This window comes from Microcaecilia unicolor, chromosome 6 (assembly GCF_901765095.1).
Source record: "Microcaecilia unicolor chromosome 6, aMicUni1.1, whole genome shotgun sequence".
Taxonomy (NCBI): domain Eukaryota; kingdom Metazoa; phylum Chordata; class Amphibia; order Gymnophiona; family Siphonopidae; genus Microcaecilia; species Microcaecilia unicolor.
In genome coordinates, this window is record NC_044036.1 from 283,878,396 (window position 1) to 283,900,365 (window position 21,970).

At 41.7% G+C, this 21,970-nt stretch overlaps 1 protein-coding gene across 1 annotated transcript in view; it reads right to left on the reverse strand.

Annotated features, from left to right (window-relative positions):
* Window positions 1-21,970, reverse strand: part of COL5A1 (collagen type V alpha 1 chain) — a 376,227-nt gene that overhangs the window by 117,735 nt on the left and 236,522 nt on the right. The window contains 8 exon segments of the mRNA XM_030207658.1: window positions 237-344; window positions 1,541-1,594; window positions 3,586-3,630; window positions 9,734-9,787; window positions 14,003-14,047; window positions 16,664-16,717; window positions 17,148-17,192; window positions 20,561-20,614. Of these exon segments, the coding sequence (XP_030063518.1) occupies window positions 237-344; window positions 1,541-1,594; window positions 3,586-3,630; window positions 9,734-9,787; window positions 14,003-14,047; window positions 16,664-16,717; window positions 17,148-17,192; window positions 20,561-20,614 (459 nt within the window).

Consider the following 21,970-nt stretch of genomic DNA (forward strand, 5'->3'; position numbering starts at 1 on the left):
ACACCAACTCTGCTTCAATAGTCATTATTCCTTGACCTCAGCCATGTAATATTGTAGCAATGAACTGCGCACCCTGGAGGTGGATGTACATCTCTGAAGAGCTAAAGTATCTTGAGGAAGGGGATGTATTTGTTGAGAACAAGATGGCACATACAAATAGAGTTTCTCCACATAACTTCCAACCCAAGTTCAGTGTTTCAAAGATTCTTCCTCCTGATTTAAATGGAGTATCATACCTTTTCTCCAATGGGACCAATTGGGCCAGAATCACCAGAAGGTCCACCACGACCTTTTGGACCCTCTGGACCATCTTCACCTCTGGGACCAAAAGGGCCAACCTCTCCCTGAGGATTAAGAAGAAAAGGGTCAGACACTTCCTACTGCAGTTTATGCAATGTAATGTGAATTAAACAGAAGCTTCTATGCACATCTGTATATTTCATAGATACAGTATGTTGCTGAAAGGTGGGGTCCTTACATGACATGCTTCTAGCTGCATTATATATCCTACCTTTGCTGGCAGGGATGGCAAAGCCCTTCCAGCCAAAGAGATCTTCTGCCCGAGCTGCTCCTTTTGGGCTTAGCCCTTCCAAAACTGTAGTACCAGGTCAGTGGCTAGTGGGGATGTTAAAGCCCCACCAGCTGAAGAGATCTGCTGCCTTAGCCACTTCAGGAGTGAGGAAGTTGGCGGCATGCTTCCAGCCACTGATGCCGGCATTCTGACACATGTTCAGTTTGCACATAAACTGAGCATGCTTGGGGAGTGTCGGCATCTTTGCCAGCTATTGAACAGGTTCTGCAGTTTTGGAAGGGGCCTGAGCCCAAAGTAGGGGGGGTCCAAGTCCCCTGTCCCATGGCTATGCCAGCCGATACTGCTGTGTCCTGAAGGGGGAGGATGTGGGGGGGAGGGATAAATAAATGGGCCTCTATAAAGACTCCAGGTGTTAATGGTGTTCAATAAACTACTCTGATCAGCAGCTTGAATCAGTCCTTCAGTTGTTCCAATCCTCTCTAGATTCTCGTATGAAATTTCCCTACCATGCAAAATTTTCCAGCCCTTTCATGCCTAAAATTGTTCTTCTCTCTAGATTTCTCTGGAGGCAATCTGAGTTTGCAGTCCTCTACTTTGACCATTACATTTTAAAGAGACTTTTGAACCCCTTGAACCCGAACTAAGGATCAAAAGGGGAAAATTTTAAAACTCTGCAACTCTGGTTGCACCAGATATAAAGGATGGGGGCACCTATTTTCTACATTATCTACGAAATTACATCCATGACTTCAAAAACAACATGGATAGATGGAAATTGGCAGGAACAAGGCCTTCCTACTACAAAGAACACCTAAAATATAGACAACATAACTTAACCAGATCTAGTGAATGGAATTCTTGAGATTGGCCAGAACTATGTAAAGTAGAACTCTGCATTTCCCATTATTATGTTCCTCATTGATCTGACCATACCAGAAATTAGTTAGACTGTGAGGGACATGATTTAGTAGCCCTGGAGGATGTGAGGAAAAATAATGAAAAGCTTACCCTGTCTCCTTTAATGCCCATATCACCTTTAAATCCTGGGAAGCCATCTTCACCCTAAGAACGGGAACAGAAACATAGAACGGAGTCAATAAACCAATCAAAATTCAATTTCATCAAACAGCATGGTCTTATTAGGCTGGTGGCAACCAGGCCGCACTGATGGCAGTATGTATTGTGCTAGCAAACACCGGCAGAGCTTTAACACATCAAAATGCCTCAGTGTCTAATCAAAGAATGAGAATCTGTTGCCATGGAAACACAAGCTACCTCCACACTTGAGTGGAAGTATTAATAGCATGTCATCTTGGACGTTGTAATATAAAGCTGATCATGGGTAGAAATCTAATGCAGTAAGAGTGAAAGTGTTTGGACAAGCAACGGGGAACTGGCTTATTTTTCTCTCCGTTAGTTGTCATCTGCAATATGTATCACCTCTTTTCCATCAATGGTTTCTGTCTATCATTCTGTCTGTCTTATCTAGATATTATGGCAGCTTTCCTGTTTTTGGCTGTGGTACATAGTATTCATGCATTTATCTATCAACGTAATCTGAACTATCCATTCAATATTTATCCGGCAAGGTCAGCATGTTTTTAAAAGCTGACTATCGCCAGCAAAGTTACTCGGATATTCAGTGCCCAATCACTGCCCAGGCACCAGCACTGAATATCTGAGTCTGACCAGACTGCTGCTAGCCATTTGTACTTCTGCGACTCACAGTCGACATTCAGCTGGGACCCACATAAAATATCGACTGGAACCCACATAAGTGCCTCTGTCAGTTTCTTTGAACTCCCTGCCTCCCTGCCAGTTCAGACACCCCTGTCTTGAAACACCCCCCCACCAATTCCAAACCTGGACTCCCCCCCCCCCCCCCCCCACACACACACACAGTGCATGCATAGAAAAGTAACCAAATAGGACCACAAAAAAAGCAGTTCTAACGTTTGGTCGCTTAGCTATGTGGATGACTGCACTAAATATCAGCCAGCATCCATATAACTTCTGAGTAGCAGCCAACATTGTTGAATGCATTCACTCCACCCCCCCCCCCCCCACCTGATCAGAATACACCTTCTGAATACCCCCCTTGACAATTCTGACTCCCTTCCCTGAGATCAGCTGCCCCTGAGTGACACCCCCATCCCAAGATCACTCCCCCACCCGGGTCTTAGCTACATCCCTCATCCCTGATGGTTAGTGGGTGTATCCTGGGCAAGAATGACTACCACTCATGCATGCCCTTAGCAGCTCCATGTGCTAAATTGGCTGCCATAAGTTCTAATGATTATAGGTCCTGGAGGAATTGCAGTTTTGGGAGGAGCGGGGTCAATCTCAGAGAGGGGCTGATCTCAGGCAGGGGCTCAGGAGGAGATCAGAATCGGTGTTGGGGGGGGTTGATCACAGTGGGGGTGAGAGGGAGGGGAGCGCATCCAACAACATCAGCAGCTACCCAGAAGCTATGCGGATGCTGGTTGATATTCAGTGCCAACACCTGCACATCTATGCAATCAAAGTTAGGAATGCTTTTTAAATGGTCCTATTTGATCACTTAGCTAGGCACTGGCACCCGCATAGCTGCCAACTCTCCCCCATCTCCATCTTCAGATGCCCCTCTATGGCCCACACTGTAAATGGCCAATTATTTCTGCCCGGTTAAATGCCACTGAATATCGGTGGCCATGAATTAAATGGGCAGGAACATCGACTGCCCACTTAAATTGCTTTGAATATCGTTTTGAATGTCCAATAAATTTAATTGGGTAAGGTGGAGAAGTCATATCAGACTCACTCTGCAACACCACCTTTATTTATAAAATAATTAAAAATATTATTTGTGGGGGTTTTCAAGACTTTCCACAGACACAAATTGGTGGAACCTCTCTTGATAACTTCTCTGGTTACCCTTGTTAACAATTATAAGCCTATATTTACATATATACACAGCAGTGAGGTGGATCAACTGAACAATGCAAAGGGCTGCTCTGGGAACACCTTTTCTCTATGAAATCAGCCTAATTAATGCAGCTTCTAAAAAAACTCACCTTTTCACCCTTGGTGCCCTTCAATCCACGAAGACCATCAGCCCCCTAGAAAAGAAGAAAAACAGCAGAAACTTCAAGTGTTATAGAAGCCAGAAGAGAAATGGGCTTTATAAAACAATATATTTATCATGAATTCCAGATCCAATGTTTCAGTACACTATGAATCTAACTGTATAGATAGTTCACATTAAGTAGTTCATAAAATGACAGGTCCTGGCAAGATATTCCAGAGAAAACCTTAGTAAGGTGAGAATGGGCTTTCAAATTTCTTTACAGAAAGGATGGTGGATGTGTGGAATGGCATCTTGGTGGAGGTTCCGGAGACAAAGAGGGGAAGTTGTCAATGTGGCCTACCATGGGCTACCATTGAGCTGGGTTATTGTACCACAACCCGTGCTAATTTTAGAACAGATTCCATTTTAAACAATGAGACCAAGGGCCCTATTTACAAAGGCACACTAGAAGTTTTAGTGCACTCTAACCGTGTAGATGCCCATAATAGTCCTATGGGCATCTACACAGTTAGCACACGCTAAAACCACTAGTGCGCCTTTTAAACAAGGCCACTAGCTACTAATAAATGGGGTTAACAGCAAAATGACTCATCTTAATGGTAGCTCACACTGATAACTTCCCCCCAAAGACTGTATCTGATTTCAAGAAATCACAGGACAAGCATGTAGGATCTCTAAGGAGAGGAAGGGATAGCAGATGGTATGGATAGGCAGACTGGATAGGCCATATAGCTTTTAACTGCTGTCATTTTTTGTTTCTTTAATTCCGCAAACTGCATCTTCTTGTGGATTTAGATACTCTATACCTGGTGAGATCAGAACTCACCACCCTTCACTTGTGCATTCCTCTCTTTAGAGCAGCTCCCTGATGTCCTTTCCAATGCTAATTCAGTCCCTTTATAGGTTTTATAAAGGCTTTTTCACCCATATATATACCAATATTATTCAATGTCCTGATGGCTCCACTTGGCAAGAAACTGGAAAAAAATGGGTTTAAACCTATAAGGAAGGCTAAAGCAGCTAGGGCTCTTCAGCTTGGAGAAAAGGCAGCTGAGGGGAGATATGTTAGAGGTCTATAAAATAATGAGTGGAGTGGAACAGGTAAATGTGAAGCGTCTGTTTACACTTTCCAAAAATACTAGGACTAGGGGGCATGCGATGAAGATACAATGTAGTAAATTTAAAACGAATTGGAGAAAATATTTCTTCACTCAACGTGTAATTAAACTCTGGAATTCGCTGCCAGAGAATGTGGTAAAGGCGGTTTCCTTAGCGGAGTTTAAAAAAGGTTTGGACGGCTTCCTAAAGGAAAAGTCCATAGACCGTTATTAAATGGACTGGGGAAAATCCACTATTTCTGGGATAAGCAGTATGAAATGATTTGTACATTTTTGGGATCTTGCCAGGTATTTGTGACCTGGATTGGCCACTGTTGGAAACAGGATGCTGGGCTTGATGGACCTTTGGTCTTTCCCAGTATGGCAATACTTATGCACAATGTATGTACTTATGTAAGTTAAACTGAACTGAGATAAAACCAAACTCCTGGTTTTATCCAACCAGCATAACCTCACTATTTACCAAAACATCATAACAGATCAACAATCTTACACAATCAAAACACAAATAAAAACATTAGGAATCATTCTCAACAAGCATCTGACCCTTGAAGACCAAGTTGCTGCAATCATGTCAAAAAGCTTCAAAAAACTATGGAAACTGAGAAAAATCAGAGACTGTTTCCCCAGAAAGTAATTCCATTTTATAGTACATATGCTGATATTGTCTCAACTAGATAACTGTAATGCAACATATGTAGGTTGCAAAGAAAGCCTACTATGATCCTTGCAGATTGTCGAAAACACAGCAGCAAAATTGATATTCAAAAAGTCTAATATGATAGAGCAACCCCACTACTAATAATGCTACATTGGCTCCTGATCAAAACCAGACTATTTTTCAAAACCAGCACAATCATCTTCAAAATACTGTTTGGCATGTCACCAGGCTATATGCTAGACATGATGAAAATGCAAACGTAGGAACCAGAGGTTACCTACTACTTCACCTGCCATACTGCAAAAACATACTATACAAGTCCATCTACACGGCGGGATTTAGCTACTTGGGCTCAAAATGGTGGAACTCAATTCCCGTAGTCATAAGAAGCATCATGAACTACCTCCAGTTCAGAAAAGACCTAAAGATCTACCTCATCAGGAAATTCTATGTGTAAAATATGCGTTAATCATTCTGGAACAACAATACACAACACAACCTCTAACTGTAATGCATCTTTTCATTTGAACTAAGACATATCTTCTCAAGAAACCCAATGACTATTCCAAATGTACTAATAGCTATCTTGCCAACCACTGTAAAACACAGCATCATACAATCTTGTAAATGTAACTGAATCAATGTAATCACTAACAACTGTTAAATATAAACCACATTGAACCAAAACTCATTTTTGTATAATTATGGGATACAAGTATGAATGAATGAATAAATAAATATATGGGTGAAAAACGTATCCTCTACGTATAAGAATGCACATACTTTAATGTGCCTCACGGCTGTTCGGGGATGGAGTTTAAGTGGATCATGGGTGGAACTATGATTTTTTTTTACCGGTGTGAATTACCCAGACTATACACCGCCTTGATGTCACTGATGATTTGGTGGTATAACAAATGTACAAATAAATAAAAATGTACACCTGCATGTTGTGAAATACATGCAAACATTGCCAGCTGTGCACCTCAGCATGTGTAAACATGCATGAGTTCATTAGAGCTGCAATTTCAGTAGCTTTATAAAGATACAAAAAGTAGACTCAAAATAGGTGTCTATTTGCCCTCGTGACCAATGTTCTCTCTAATTTCTGATGGCCTATGTGCACATGAAAAACATTTTCCCCCGGATTCTATAAATGATGACTAAAGTTGCGGGCGCAAATCAGCAACAAGCCAATCAGCACCAATAATTGGCTGCTAATAACCAATTATTACTGTTAATTGGCTTTAATTAGGATTTACACACAGATTGTATTCTATAACAATCTACACATAAATCCTAACACACATAAATTTAGGGGGCATGGCTGGGGGCATTCTGGGGCATTCCAAAATTTTATGTGTATAAATACAGAATTCAGCTGAACCACGTCTAATTTAGGTGCTGGCATTTACACCTGCTTTTAGAAGGCGTAATTGTCGCACCTTAAGTTAAGCGCAGTTTATGCCCTAAGCTCTATTCTATAAAGGACCTATACCATTTATAGAATAGCTAGAGTATAAAACTTTTGGCACCAATTTTTAGGCACCACTTATAGAATTTACCCCTTTGAGCACAAGTTTCCAGCCTTGACTCGATGTATGCGGTATAGCCTACATGCACAACAAAGAAAGCCAGCAAAACATTTGTGTGCCCAGTTGCTAGGCATGTGTACTCTCTATCTGACCCGTGTGCACGTGTACATATCACAGCTTAGAGGGAACACTGCTCCCAACTTAGGTGACCGGTTTTAAAATTATCCTCCACATTTCCTCATGCATTCAAAAACCCTGTAAACAGAATACAAAGCCCAAATTCCTCAACCATGGAAAAAAACAAGTTAGAGGGAAAATCACAACGCTACACCTTTCTTTGAATTGATTGTTAATGCTGAATGAAAGAGGGAGGGCTAGGTTCAGATTATACAGGCTGCGCCTATTAGTTTCCTTCCCCTCACCCACCATCCTTTCAAATCACCCCTACAAAATCATTTTATTGTGTATAGTACAAAACTCCTGATTTCACCACATCATCTAACCCAGTCAGTTGCAACCTATTTCAAAGACTTTAATAGATCTCACTTCCCCTGGAAAGCAAATAAATAAATAAATAACGACCATACTGAGAGCACTTTCCCTGCATTCCCATTCCTCTCTGCTATGCAGCATACTTCAATTTGCTTAATGGTACTTTATAAGCAGGTCTTTCAAAGTGCATATCTTATTCTAAGGTTTTGCTAATGTAGATGAGCTCTGTGCAGGCAGGCAGCCTTAAAGCTAATGTGCTAACTGTACCACTGTGGTTCACTTTGCAATATTTCAAGTAAACATACTTGCACCGTACAGACATTATGGCTGGGGAGGGCACTGGTCATCTACTACAGCATCATTTGGTCTTGTATGTCAGCCCAATACTATCTCAAAAGAAAAACAGCACCATAGTGAAGTATAGCTCTAGTCAGAGAGGTGCACATGGGGCTGGCCTTAAGGTTCAGTGGTAGTGCTTTGCACTGCCATGCAGAAGGTCCCTGACTGAACCCCCAGGTTGGGTCTTCTATTCCTCACAGTGGTTGGAATCAGGAATGCTGCAGAGCCAGCATTCACATCCCTTGGAAGAGAAGGTGAGGAAGTACTAGTCACTGTTTCATAGTGATACCTAGTGGCCAGACTGAGCATTTACAATTGCAAGATTCTGGAAGGCACCCTGATGTAAGGCCCATGGGCCAGGACTGTCACTCCAATGACCAAGCTAGGTACGTTGCAGGGAGAAGAGGTTAATCCCTGGGTAGCTGAAAATGAAGGATCAGGACACCAAATCAAAGCCCTGATTCCAACTGTTACAGAAATAAAACAAAAGAATGTGTAGGTGGGAAACTCATCAGTTTCAGTAGACTGCTGGAGGAAAATATTAGAAGCCATTTATCAGGTGAATAGCAATTTATGTGTGTAAATTATCTGAAAACTGCCCTCCTTCAGCGCAGCTAGACCTGCACCGTTGTTCCACACTGCTCACGTTCTTAGCTACATTCAGACATTTCCCCTGTCTGACAGGTAAGATCAGGCAATGAAAGTATGTGTGTGGATTTACACCTGTTATTTTCCATGCAAAAAGTGCTCTCTTAAAAAACAGATGCAGACGTCTGTAAGTACTACTACTACTTAACATTTCTAGAGCGCTACTAGGGTTACGCAGCGCTGTACAAATTAACAATTAAGCACTTTGTAACTGTGGCATGGCTCATGCGCTTTCCCTTTGAAAGTCGGGGCTAAGTCCACATGAAAAAGTACCTACAAACGTTGCCTCAGAATTAATTGCTGGAACACTGTTCTTGTGTCACAGAAAATTGTATGGGTTTTTTTTTCACTTTTATCCCTGTAGCAATATTTATGCAAAGCACTGGGTACACTGGGTCTGCAACTCTTCTGTCTTTTCTTGACAACTATGATCCAGTGACTAGCAGTTGTTCCAACCTCATCGTTTTATTTGGACGTTGCTTTTATGACAATATTGCTGGATCATTGATTCCCTCTGGGGTTCAATTAATTTGAACTCTGAAATTGTTGATTTGGATCCAAGCATTTCAAATTGTTTCACAAATATACTTTTGGGAACTGAGGATTTTATCATTTTGAATGAAAAGATGGTAACACCGTAATGGGGTAGACCTTTCTAATTAGCTCCATTATTTTAATAAGGTACTGTATTTCTTTGAAGTTTCAGTACTGTGTCATGTAGAATTTGAGCATCTTGTGATACTAGGCTAAATAAAAGGTTTCACAGCCTAGATTCCACATTACTTGGTGAAAATAAATCTCCATCTTCAGAATTTTAAAAAGTGAGAAGCCAGGTTGCCCACAAAGTTTCCCTGCACTCACACAGGTTGATTTGCATAACAGTCTAGTCATGTTTTATTCTGCTTTTGTTCTCAGCCACAGGATAATACAAGAAACAAGCCCCTGGGAGCATATGCAGTAATTCATCTTATGCCACGATTGTGCTAATTATTTTCCTATTAGCACCTACTTTTACTTTTTGAATTATGACAAAGCAAACAAATACCATATATAAGTTTAGTAACTGAAGAATTTGAGAGGGCTGTCTAAAGATTACTGAGGAGCGTTGTAAGCCCTTATGAACAATTGTTGTTCAGGTTTACCATCTATTTGAGTAGGGTGCTATACCTAATTTCTTGATGGATGCCTATATATTTTAACTTTAGATACCTTTCCAGCTTAGTACGGTGCCTGGTTCAACTTTATTGCAAGGTAGCTGACTGTTTGTCTGGACCTGCTGCATAACCCACAGAATCAAACAAATCCCAGAAGGATGAACAGAGTTACTATAACACATCTTACCTTCACCCCCCGAGGTCCTGGATATCCGATTGGACCTTGTGGACCAGGTGGACCCTGTTAACAAATAGTAAATAAAAAGTATTAAGACAGTAGGTGCTTTCCTAAATGGGCTGAACTTGACAAAAGAAGCCATCGGAGAGGAAGCCATTCCCTGAGCTACACCATCTTCTACAAGGTTCTGTCAGGAAGGCATCAGTGAACCTTAATGAAACCTGTGTGGCTGTAATAAGTTGCCTACAGGGTAAATACAATGTCCCTGCACTGTTAATTACTACTCATGGTACTGTTTTGTAATTCTTTCTGTTCATACACTCAACTTATGCAGCTTATTTATATCTGTTCATACACTCAATTTATGCAGCTTATTTATATCTAGACCCCAAAGGGGTGAGGGCCAGTTTTGCACCTCAGAGCTCAGCAGTTGTGACACAAAATGGAAAAAATCACATGCTTGGAAACCAGACCTCTGAGATCCCCAAAGCCCATCTTACAATACTTTAGCAGGAAAGCTGAGCTCTGAATATGACCAGCTCCCAGAATACTGAATAGCTCTCATGAGCTGGAAAACGACTGCCAGTATGGGGTATGGCTGACCCTTGTCTTTAATATTCTACAGACATGGAATCTGCTCAGTAGATGGAAGACTGGCTGTAATCAGGGCTCCAGCCATTACTTCCCTGTACTACACAGTACTGCTTCAATGCTATGGGTGAATTCCAATCAAAGCTGACATTACACTAATGAAGCTCTATTGACAAATGTAAAGGCTTTGCAACCAACAAGAACACTGAAAGAATACAGATAACAGATCACCCAGATGAAAAGACAGTTGCACGGTGAAAGGAATCTCACTCTTAAAGGAGCCATGTCAACCCAGTCATACCTTACACTATTGTTTCCACAGTAGTTGCATTTTGCATACTTCTACACAAATTGCATGTTTATAATGTACTAAATGTACAGTAACTCCATGCAAAAACTAACTGGGCAATTTTATGTTTAGTTCAAAATTTGAAATACCGCTCCAGTTGTTCATAAACAAATGTAAGCAGTATACATAGCAAAAATAAAAACAATGAACAAAAACTGAAAACAAAAACATATCAAGAAAAAATAAACGAACACCGTTTGTGGCAGCGAATGTCCAATCCAGTCAGCACAGAATAAATAAATCAAAACAAGCTGTAGGTACTTTTCAGAAAAAGCTTTTGAAAATTAGTAAGCTTGTATCTCCTTCTTAAGGGTCCCTTTTACCAAGCTGCGGCAAAAGGGGACCTACGCTGGCATTGGCACATGTTTATCACGCACACCAAGGCCCCCGTTTACCGCAGCGGGTAAAAGGGAACTCTCTCTTTCCTGTAGGAAATGGCCATGTGGCAAGTAAAGCACTTGCCGGGCAGCCTTTTCGGGAGAAATCCTTACAGCCACCCATTGAGGTGGTGGTAAGAGCTCCCACGCAAACCCAGCACTACAAAAATTTTATATTTTGTAGAGTCAGATATAACTTTTTGTTCAAATGAAGTGTCTAGCTAGATGTAGCCAGTTTGTGTTGAAAGACAGAGGCTTATTCAGCTGCCTTCCAAAGTTACTAAGGTGCACTAGACAGCTGTGGCTGTCCCAACAGTAACCCTACCACCAAGACCCTGAAGCAGCAGCGCAAAATGCAGGCCAATGTCGGCTTGGGGCAAGAGGGTGAAGACAGCACGGCACGCAGTGCGACTGATGGAAGATAGTACCAACTTCTAAGATGAGTGTCTGTACTTGCACTAAGCGTGCACACGCAGAAAAAAATATAATAAATGAAAAATATATAAAAAATTAAATAGGGACATACAGAATAACAAGAGCAGTAGGAAGCTGACCACAAATTGAAGGTTTTTTTGGCCGATGATGAAGGGAAGATCTTATTGATCTGGTTAGCTCCAGTAGATCTTGTGTATCTAAGAGCTCTTTGAGGCCTTTTTTTCCTTCCTGCTGTGTGCTGCTTGATTTATATTCAGTAAGAGCAGCATAGTTTGTGCATAACCTGATTCAGTCATTTTCAGCAAGTGGAAATTACTGATTTACTGTTTTCTAGCGAGTTTTTCTTTTCCACACCCCACTGGTTTTGGTTTTATTGCACTAGAAAGTGGCCAGCGCCATAATTAGAATGTGAGTTTGCAGTGCGCTTTGGACACTTTCTAGCATGGCTGAAAAATGGCCACAGTCGGCTTTTATTTTTTTATGGCCATGTGCTAATTTCCCCATTAGTGCATGTCCATTACCACTGGCAGCCCTTACCACCACCTACTAAGGAGGCGGTAAGAGCTTCCATGTACCCTGCGCTAATCAGGTAATGTGCGATGTGTGCTGCTACCAAAATTACTGCGGGATGCCTCAGCGCACCCCATGGTAGTACGATTTTACCATATGGTAGGCTTGCGGCGCCTTAGTAAAAGGGCCTCTTAATGAGGTAACCCTTCTTTAAGACTGACCCATGAATCACCCAGAAGATAAATAGCAAGACTAACCAGCCAGGATTTCTGTGGGTGCTATGAATCCTGTCTGATTAAATGTTGTAGCTCCTGTTCTCTCTCTATGGGATAATTAGGTGTGCATTAATCTTATAATATTATATGCTGATGATAATATAGTAACCCCACCCATCTCTCTATATTCAATGTCATCTTATTCTATCAATCTAAACTCCTGCACAAGTAATGGCAGGCTGCTAGATTCACGGGGGTGATAATTATGCTAAGGAGATCATTTTAGCTTTTGTCTGTGTTTATATATGACTACCTATTTTCTTTAGTAAGTTTTGGTGTATTGCACCCTGCTCTAAGGTTGATTAGCCATCCACTATATTGTGTGGTCTCCCTATTCACCGATGAATAAATATATCTATATATTGCAAAATGTTAGCATGAATAGAATTTGACCCCATGGGATAGCTCACTAGAGGATCACATCACTTGCTTTTGATAGGTTGTAGCTGTTTGGCTAGGCGTTTGGCAGGATGGATCTGCAACACCTGAATCCCCTCAGGTAAGTTTATCTAGGTGCTCATAATATATGCTTTCATCTATTTTCTCTTTCTTTCCTGTCAGTTTGGACGGAGTTCCTTTCCTTTGTGTTTTAGGGGTAAACCCTCTGGCATATTGTAAGGAAAGGAGGTAAACTCTCAATAAACATATACATAAACTCATGTATGATATCAATAGGTTGCATATGCATGTTAAGTTATGTAAATTGTACCCCACCCAATGTTGTAGATGGTGCAGGATAAAATAAAATCTTTTAAAATAAAAAATGAAATACACAATAGAGTATTACATGTACATCATTTACAGAGCACATCAAGGCAGCTGTTATTATGAGGCCAGCTGGTTGCAGATGGGTTTCCCTGCATTTTGAGATATCATTAAGGAGTTATTTGACACAATCTGGTATTGCATTAGGAGAGAAGAATAATTTTATGTCTCAAGGTGAACAAGAGAAAATGAAGAAAGCTCTGGGGGTGGGGGGGGGGGGGGGTGGAATTGTTTGAAGAGTGGAATGAACAATGAGAGGAGATTGATCCAGATGGTCAACTGTCTGCTGACAGATGATATCCTTTAAATTGAGTTCTGCATTTCAGTAGTAGAGCACTGCTTGCCCTCATCCTCTGGCCAAATATCCTGGGAGTCATTTTTAGACTTTTCCTTCTCCCATTCACTCAGTCAAAGGTACTGGAAAAGAGGGCATCTACCCAGGAGAATTCTCATATCATCTTATCTTGAAAGAGGGAAGCAAGAGTTCCTCTCATGTGTAAGTTAGCAATGATGGCCACTGGGATGTATGGGGCAGAATGTCTAACTCCATTCCAACAGAGAGCTGCTTCTCATTTCTCAGCTCCTGACCGAAAGCTTTCAGTCCTGACAAAACAAAATGGCCACATCTCCCAGAATTCTATGGGATGGATGTTGGAGAAACAGGACTGGCTGAGTGTGTCTCATGTACTGAAGGTGCTAAGAGGCATGTTCTGCACTATCGGTTACTAGGCAACAGAAGTCAAAGGTAATAACAGAGCAAAGAGGAAACAAATGGCATTCCACTGATGCCGATTCCCACTAGAATTATAATTTGTGATATCTGACATCAAAGATGTTTCCCACTGCTGGCATACAATCTGGGAGTATCCATTACTAGCAGACCTTTAGTCCTGGAGGCTGAATTCCCTTCCAATGAACTCCTATAATAACCAAGCATTCCTGTCCCTGACAAAACACAAAAGATGTGGACACATACCAGAGTGCCTTTCTCTCCAGAAGGACCTTCTTTGCCAGGATGACCCTGTCAACAAAACAAAAGATGACAGGTTACCATTGCCCCATGATAGACATCACCATTCAGAATGCCAGTGCATTGGTGACACAGAGCAGTTGTCAGAGTACCTCCAAGTAGGCCTTGGCACAATCTTTTCATCAAATATCAAAGCAGGGCCTCAGCAGTAAATGAAGCATATAGGTGGTACTTTTATAACATAATTTTCATGTATCTGTAGCCACCTATAAAATACTGGCCAGCATAAAAGTATGTGCCATGATGTGACGGTGCGTATTTTGCTGGTAGGAATGTATAGGGGCAGGGTTTGGTCAAAGCATGGATGGAGTTTGCAAGTACCCATGTAGATTATAAAATGCATTATCTATGTGCAAGCTAGAATAATCTAGGTGCAAATATTTACATCAGCTTGAGAGTTAAATGTCTGTGCCTGCAAGGTAGGCATGATTTTTGCTACTATTTCATAAAGACACATAGATGCCTATGGTGCTTATTTTCGAAGCATATGGACATCTCAAAAGGTCAAAATGGATGTTCATGTGCTTGAAATGTCCAAGTACTGATTTTTTTTAAAGACAGAAAAGGGATGTCCAACACTACAGTGAATCCAAATAGAAAGAGGGCGTGTTGTGGGCATGTTTTGTGCAGGATCAGGAAAGGCCTGAAATCTGGATGTCCAAGAGCAAATACCAAAGGGGAAGAAATGTCCATGTCTAAAAAAAAATCCCTATTTAGACCTGTTTCGGGCACATCCAGGGTACAAAACGGTGCCCTGATTGTGCAGCTGTCCATTGGAGGGATTAAGGCAGCGGTTCCCAAACTGTGTGCTGCAGCACCCTGGAGCAACAAAGCAAACCCACAGGGGTACTGTGGCACATATTCCCCACTTCTCTCCTGTCACAACCCAAGCCACTGCTGATGCTTCTCTACATCAGCAGCAGTGGCAAAACAACCTGCAACCACTGCAAGGCCAGACTATCCATATGCGTGGCTGATGGTCCTGCCCCCTTGAATGTCATTTCCTGTTCTGGGGCACAGCTGGCAGCCACATGAATGAAGAGTCCTGCCTTGTGGTGGCTGTAGCTTGCTTTGTCACTGCTGCTGGTCTAGAGAAGCAGCAGCAGTGGGGGTGCATATGTGTATGAAGGAAGGTACATAAGTACATAAGCACTGCCACGCTGGGAAAAGACCAAAGGTCCATCAAGCCCAGCACTCTGTCTCCGACAGTGGCCAATCCAGGCCCCCAAGAACCTGGCAAAAACCCAAAATTTAATAACGATCAATGGACTTTTCCTTCAGGAAGGTAGAAGAAGCAGATGCTGAATTGGGAGGAGAAACAGAGGGGGGCAGACTGAATAGAAGGGAGGGGAAATAAGGGGGGCAGAGGCTGGATGGGAGGGGAAAGATAAAAGGAGGGCATGCATGGGAATGCAGGCATCTGTGGCTGCTCGCTGTGCAGGCAGCATGGAGCTTGGGCCTCAGGCAGTGGACTTCTTCAGCGGTGGAGCCTGGGCATCCCCACCAGCAAATGTAGGACTCAATGCAATGGGGGGGGGGGGGGACCTGAGAGAAATTGTGTAGCCTAGGGGCGCCATGACTCTAGGCTACACAAGCTTGGGAACCATGGATTAAGGAATGACACCTCCTTAATCCCCCAGTGTTTGTTGTCCCCCTTCTTCTCCCCTAAAAGTGAACCCAAAAGGGAATACCAGGTGCTATGACAGCTTCCGGTATTATAGGCATTCTTGACAAACAAGTCTGAGTAACCTAGTGGTTAGTGCAGTGGACTATAAACCAAGTGATCTGGGTTCACATTCCACGTCAGCTCTTTTTTTTTTTTTTTTTTTTGTAATTGTGAGCCCTCCAGAAATAGAAAATTATCTACTGTACCTAAATTTATCAGCCTCCTGCAAGCCTAAAGCCTATAGAAATGATGTACATTCAAGTACAGTAGGCATGTTGCTATTCCTGGAGGGCTCACAATTACAAAATAAAAGATTTAAAGTGGGATTTGAACCTGAGTCCCCTGGTTCACAGTCAACTGCACTAACCACTAGGCTGCCCCTCTAGTCTGTGTGGCCATTTTCAAAGAACACTGCCATTTAAACATACACGTCCCTTGTTTTCCCTTGTTCATAATTTGGACCTCCTAGGTTGTAAAATGGCTGTTCATGCTAGATGATTCCAACATATGGACATCCATCCCACATACGTTTGAACAGGAAATCTTGACATATTTCCTGTTTGAAAATACAGGTGAGACGTCCATTTGGAATGTCCTGACTTGGATGTCACTATTCTGACTTGTACATTCTTTCAAAAATGCCCCTCCATGTGTCTTTTCAAAACAGCATTTCAGTAGGTACCCTGTTATAAAATAAGCCTTATACTGAATGCACCTTGGTATCAGTGTCTTCCACATAGTGCAATGCATCATTCTGACAAGCTTACCTCAGCAACCCGCTTATTCTTATGCAAAAAGCATTCACCATCAAAAGAAACACTTAGTTCCGTTCTGTTCTTAGTTCTGTTCATAACTGTACAGTCTGCACACTTGATTAGTGTCCCCTTTAGCATTTGATCTCTTTTGGGAAGGAGAAGGTATGGAAGGGCCAAATGACTTACCGGAGGACCATCTGCACCTGGCATTCCAGCAAGACCCGGTTTACCCAACGGTCCCTAAAATAATGAGAGTAATCAGCCACTTAAAAACACATGATCCCAAAACATCTTCATATGTCATCAATAGGGCAGGAAACCTCTTCATTGCTTCTAGATTTTGCTTTATATTAATTATAATGGCTACTGCTATAAACTCTGTATCTAGTCTAGCAGAAAAATACAGTATGATGTGATGGATCCAACAACATCATTACACTAGACAATCCATTAAATTGTGAGCAATGAACCATGTTTGAAACCAAAGTACAATCAACAGTGTTACTGTTCTATAATCCTGAATGCCACAGATAATACAGATGTGTGACATTGTGCTATATAAAGATAAAAGCAATATTCTGTAACTTAAATTAATGGAATTAAGACAAAGCCCTAAGAAGATTTAAGGTCATAGCTGGTAGTTTGGAACATTTGAGAAGTATTAACCTACTTTATCTCCAGGTAGACCAATTGCTCCTTGTGGACCTGGAAGACCCTAGACAAAAAGAAAAGAGATTAAAGTTTAGGGGGGGGGGGGGAATGGAACCCTTCAGAATATCTGGGAGATAAAGACAGAAAACTGAAAAAAAAAAACCCAAATTCTGGCCTTCTTGGATATTGCTGGTGTGTTTCCAATTCTGCTGGATATACTGTCTTGAATAGAGGGGGTGGTGGACTAAAAGCTTTCCGTGGCTCCCCAAAGTACATTAAAAATCTTGATATCCTGTAAGTGGCTTTTTACAGTTGGCTTGCACAGTCTGCGCAAGGAGAAAGGCAAGGTGCCTCAATGAATGGATTGGTATGGGTACCTACCATTGCTCAGTGGTACAACTAATGCTAGAAACCCACCTCAAAATTGATAAATTTAAACTTCAAGACCACTGAAAAAAAAGCTTTTCACCTGCTTTTTGAACCTCAATATGTTGCTCCCTGTTCACTATAAAGTGGAGTGGAGGAGTGGCCTAGTGGTTAGGGTGGTGGACTTTGGTCCTGGGGAACTGAGTTCGATTCCCACTTCAGGCACAGGCAGCTCCTTGTGACTCTGGGCAAGTCACTTAACCCTCCATTGCCCCATGTAAGCTGCATTGAGCCTGCCATGAGTGGGAAAGCACGGGGTACAAATGTAACAAAAAAAAAAGTGTGGCAGATGTGTGCCCTGAGCCAGGGACAAAAAGCTAGTGAAACATGCAGATATTTGAATAACCCAGAGCCAATGTTAGTCTCTGTAGTGTCAGGAATCAGGCATGCAGCATAAATGTAAGCTAGGCAATGGGAGATGTGGCTAGCTTAACCTATGGACTAGGTGAGGCACCGGCTCAGGGTGCCATTGATAAAGGGTGCCAAAATCCCAGTCTGGTCTATCTTCAAACTCCTAGAAGGATAGATGCCAGACTGAGTTTTGGCACACTTTATCACCAGGACCCCAAGCCAGTGCCTCACTTGGTCCAGCAGGAGGGGACTGAAAGCAAAAGTTGGCTTGGGGTGCCACAGTCCCTTGAGCTCAGCCCTTATAGGAAACATGGCATTTCAAAGGAACAAATGCTGTGACTGTTGCCATTTTAGGTTTATAACATCAGGGAAGAAAAACCTCATGTGAGTTGCTCTAATTTCAGTTTTTCTAGATGGCATAAGAAAAAGATATTTATTAAACTGTCTTAATGTTTTGTAATTACCCATGGTAGCTGCAAAACCTCTGTGGTAATTGTTGAGGGCGTTCCTGGAACTTGGGAGAAAGCAGCTGTGCTGCGAATGTGAGGCAACGGTCACAGCCATGTACTTACATCATGGCTACTAAAGCAGAGCACGATTAACAGTACCACTAGAAGTGTAGTTAACTGTCCCACACTTTAACTGCAAGATACACTCCCTGCTCCCTAAAATGGCTTTCCACTTTAGGTATTTAACATGACAATACCCACTGTTAAAATGGCACAGACCTAGTAGACTGGGTAGATGAAGTCAAAAACATCAAATCTGGCATATAAGTGGGCACTAAACCACTTTAAAGACTATACATTACAGTTTAAAAACAACTCAGGCATAGCATTAAATCCAGTATATGTGCATTAAAATGAGTTTTACATAATCCCAGCAATTTCCATAAATCATTTTGGCAGCAGTGTTCTGCAAAACCTTTAGATGAGACTCTTGTCTTTTTGATAAGCCTAAATATACTAGACTGGAATAATTCAGTTTTGCTACAATGATGGCTTGCACAACACATTAAAATCCTTCTCGAGAAGTAAGATCTGCTGCAACATGCAAAGGTGACCAAAAACATTTTTGACTAGAGTTGCAAGGAGCCTCTGATGTTATTGAATCAGTAGCAATGCCTAGAAGAGTGATTTCCAAACTTGTCCTGAGGGAACCCCAGCCTCTCAGGTTTTCAGGATATCCACAATGAATATTCATGAAATCAATTTGCATTCAGTGCCTCCTTGGTATGCAAATCTATCTCATGCATACTCTTTGTGGGTATCCTGAAAACCTGACTGGCTGGGGTTCCCCCAGAGCAGGTTTGGGAACCCCTGGCCTAGAACTTTCAATGTAGATGAAAAGGAAATTTGGGTCCCGATATTTAAAAAGATTTAAACAGCCAGGAGATGCTCCTGGGTGTTTAAATTGCCTGTCCAAGGCTAACTGCGCATATTCAACTGCAAAATGCTGATTGCCACCAGCTGAATATTGGACCTTTGGACCTCAGAAATCATCAGCCCCACAGTAGGATGTGACTTATCTACCTTTGCAAGCCAGAGCAGATTAATTTTACTGGGATTACATTTCAAGTTCTGTAACGAAATCCATATCTCCACTAAGAGAGAATAACCATTCCAACCAGAATAAGACAGAGCCACAGTTACATGAAAAGGAAATTAATAATAAAATATTGTCTGTATATGAATAATACATAATGCTTAACCCAGTTAATTCAGTATATCAATTTGTTATGGAAACATTACACAGTATTAAGGACCCCTGAGGTACCCCACAATCCAAATGCAAGGATTCTTTGCTAGCCAAATATAAATCTAAACACAAAACCCTGGTAAAAACTGAGAGAAAATATGTTTCAATTTGATTTCATCTCTATGTTGCTACTAATTTCCACTACATCCTGGACTGAATGCTGGCAAAAAAATTATTATTATGTTCTGTACATTCAGTTAATGAACAGTGACACCTTGTGGATTTTGTAATCACTAGCATTATCTTTTCATCTGATGCATTTGTTGATGGGTATTACTCTGTATTGATATAAAGAGAGTTCCAGGAGCTGCTGAACTACAAGCACTGGGTGACGGTAAGTGCTCCCCCCGATATGGCCATTCAACCATTTCTTTTTTTTTTTTGGCCTTTTTACAGGCTGCGGTAAAAAGGGCCTTGGTGCATGGTAAAATCAACCACTACCACTAGTGCAGGGCCCCTTTTATCAGAGCTTGGTAAAAGGGCTCCTAAGAGAAGCATTGAAAATTGTGAACTCAATTTGACTTTGCTGATTTGCATTCCCTAAATAAAAATAGATGAATTGCTACAGCTCTTTCTCACACTTCAACTAGCACCTTCCCTTCACATTCACAGGACTTTCATAATCCTCTGATGTCCATTTTAATCAAACTTATATTTCACATAATATGCTTAGCTGAATAAGGTGAAAGACTCAGCGAAGAAATTAATCCTTGCAATTGAAACATTTAATGTCCCATCTGAACCGAACACTGGCTGAAGTCCAATGCAAGAATGGGAAAACCCATAAGTCATAAAAGGCAAAAAAAAAAAAAAAAGTATCTTGTCATACAATCATCAATAACCTCTAAAAGTACATTTAAATAAAATCTAATCTAAGGCACTAAACTAGTGCTTTACCTGGGCACCTGGATTTCCCTGCTGTCCTGGTGGGCCTGGCTCACCCTGAGGACCCTGTTAGAAAGCAAAGTGTTGTAATTACAGTAGAAAGAAACTGTATAATCATTAACAGTAAATATAAAACATATTTATTTCATCTTTAACATGATGTCTGATAACTCATTTCCAAAGGCTATTCTATAAAATGACTCTTTTGATAGGGCCTGTGTAGAGAGTTTTAAGGCAGACATGGCCTTCAATCTCCATGCATCTGGATACAAAACACTCAATTTTCTGCATTTCATCCTGCAAAATACACTTTCAGGTCATAGTAGTGGGATTGTCCTTTCAAAAGAAGGGCTGCTTCAGCTCCCCATTGGAGGTTCATTGTATCTACAGAGGGATGGAGCTCAGTCTAGAGGGTTCAGAAGACCAACACCAGGTTCTGTCACATCATGACCAAAAGCAGTGCAATGGGAAAGCAAGTCAGCAATTTGTTACTGGAAATGCCTTATTGAGGTTCTATAAATGTATTCAATACAGCTATATGCAGGGATTTGGAAGGTTTGGGAAGGGGGTTGAGGGGGGGGGGGGGGGGAGAAAGTACAAAAAATTGCTCCTTTTTGCTAAAAAGGTAAAACAAGCTAATTTGACAGAAAAGCCAAATACCAACTGAGAAGGCAGCTGACTTGCCTCCATTACAACTGTCCTCCTGGAATAACAGTAAAATGTGATGGTGGACCAGCATGGGCAGTGCCTTAAAAGTTCATGTCTTCCTCTCTTTGGATGGGCAGAGGCTGGGGATTCTGCAGAGGCATTGTTCATAGCTCCTGCAATGCCAACACTTAGTGGTGTGGATGAGCAGCGCAGTTATTAGAGCAGTGGGCTGTGAACTTAAAAAGCCAGAATTCAAATCCCATTGATGCTCCTTGTGACTTTGGGCAAGTCAATTTTCCCTCCACTGCCTCGGGTACAAACTAAGGGTCCCTTTTACCAAGCTGCAGCAAAAGAAGGCCTGCGCTGGCATCAGCGCATGTTATTGATGTGCACTGAGGCCCCCTTTTACCACAGCCAGGTAAAAGGTAGGTCTTTCTTTTTTTTAGCTGTCAAAAAGCAGCAAGGCAGGTGATCCGCCAAATCCAATATGGAAGATAAAACAACAAGGCAGACCTTGTAAAAAAACACAGTTTTCATTAATAGATTAAAAGCTCCCAGAAATTTAACATAAAATGCCTGACATGGCCATGTTTCGCCAGAATAAAATGGCTGCATCAGGGGCAGTGGGTCACCAGCTGATATAAAATTCCAAAAATAGCCTGGCTGGTGTAACTGTTAAAACATAGCAAGCTAGATTCTGGGATCAGTCTCTCATCAAAATGCACTTGCCATGTAGCAATATTTTTTTTGGGGGGGACCCTTATCGTTACCCAT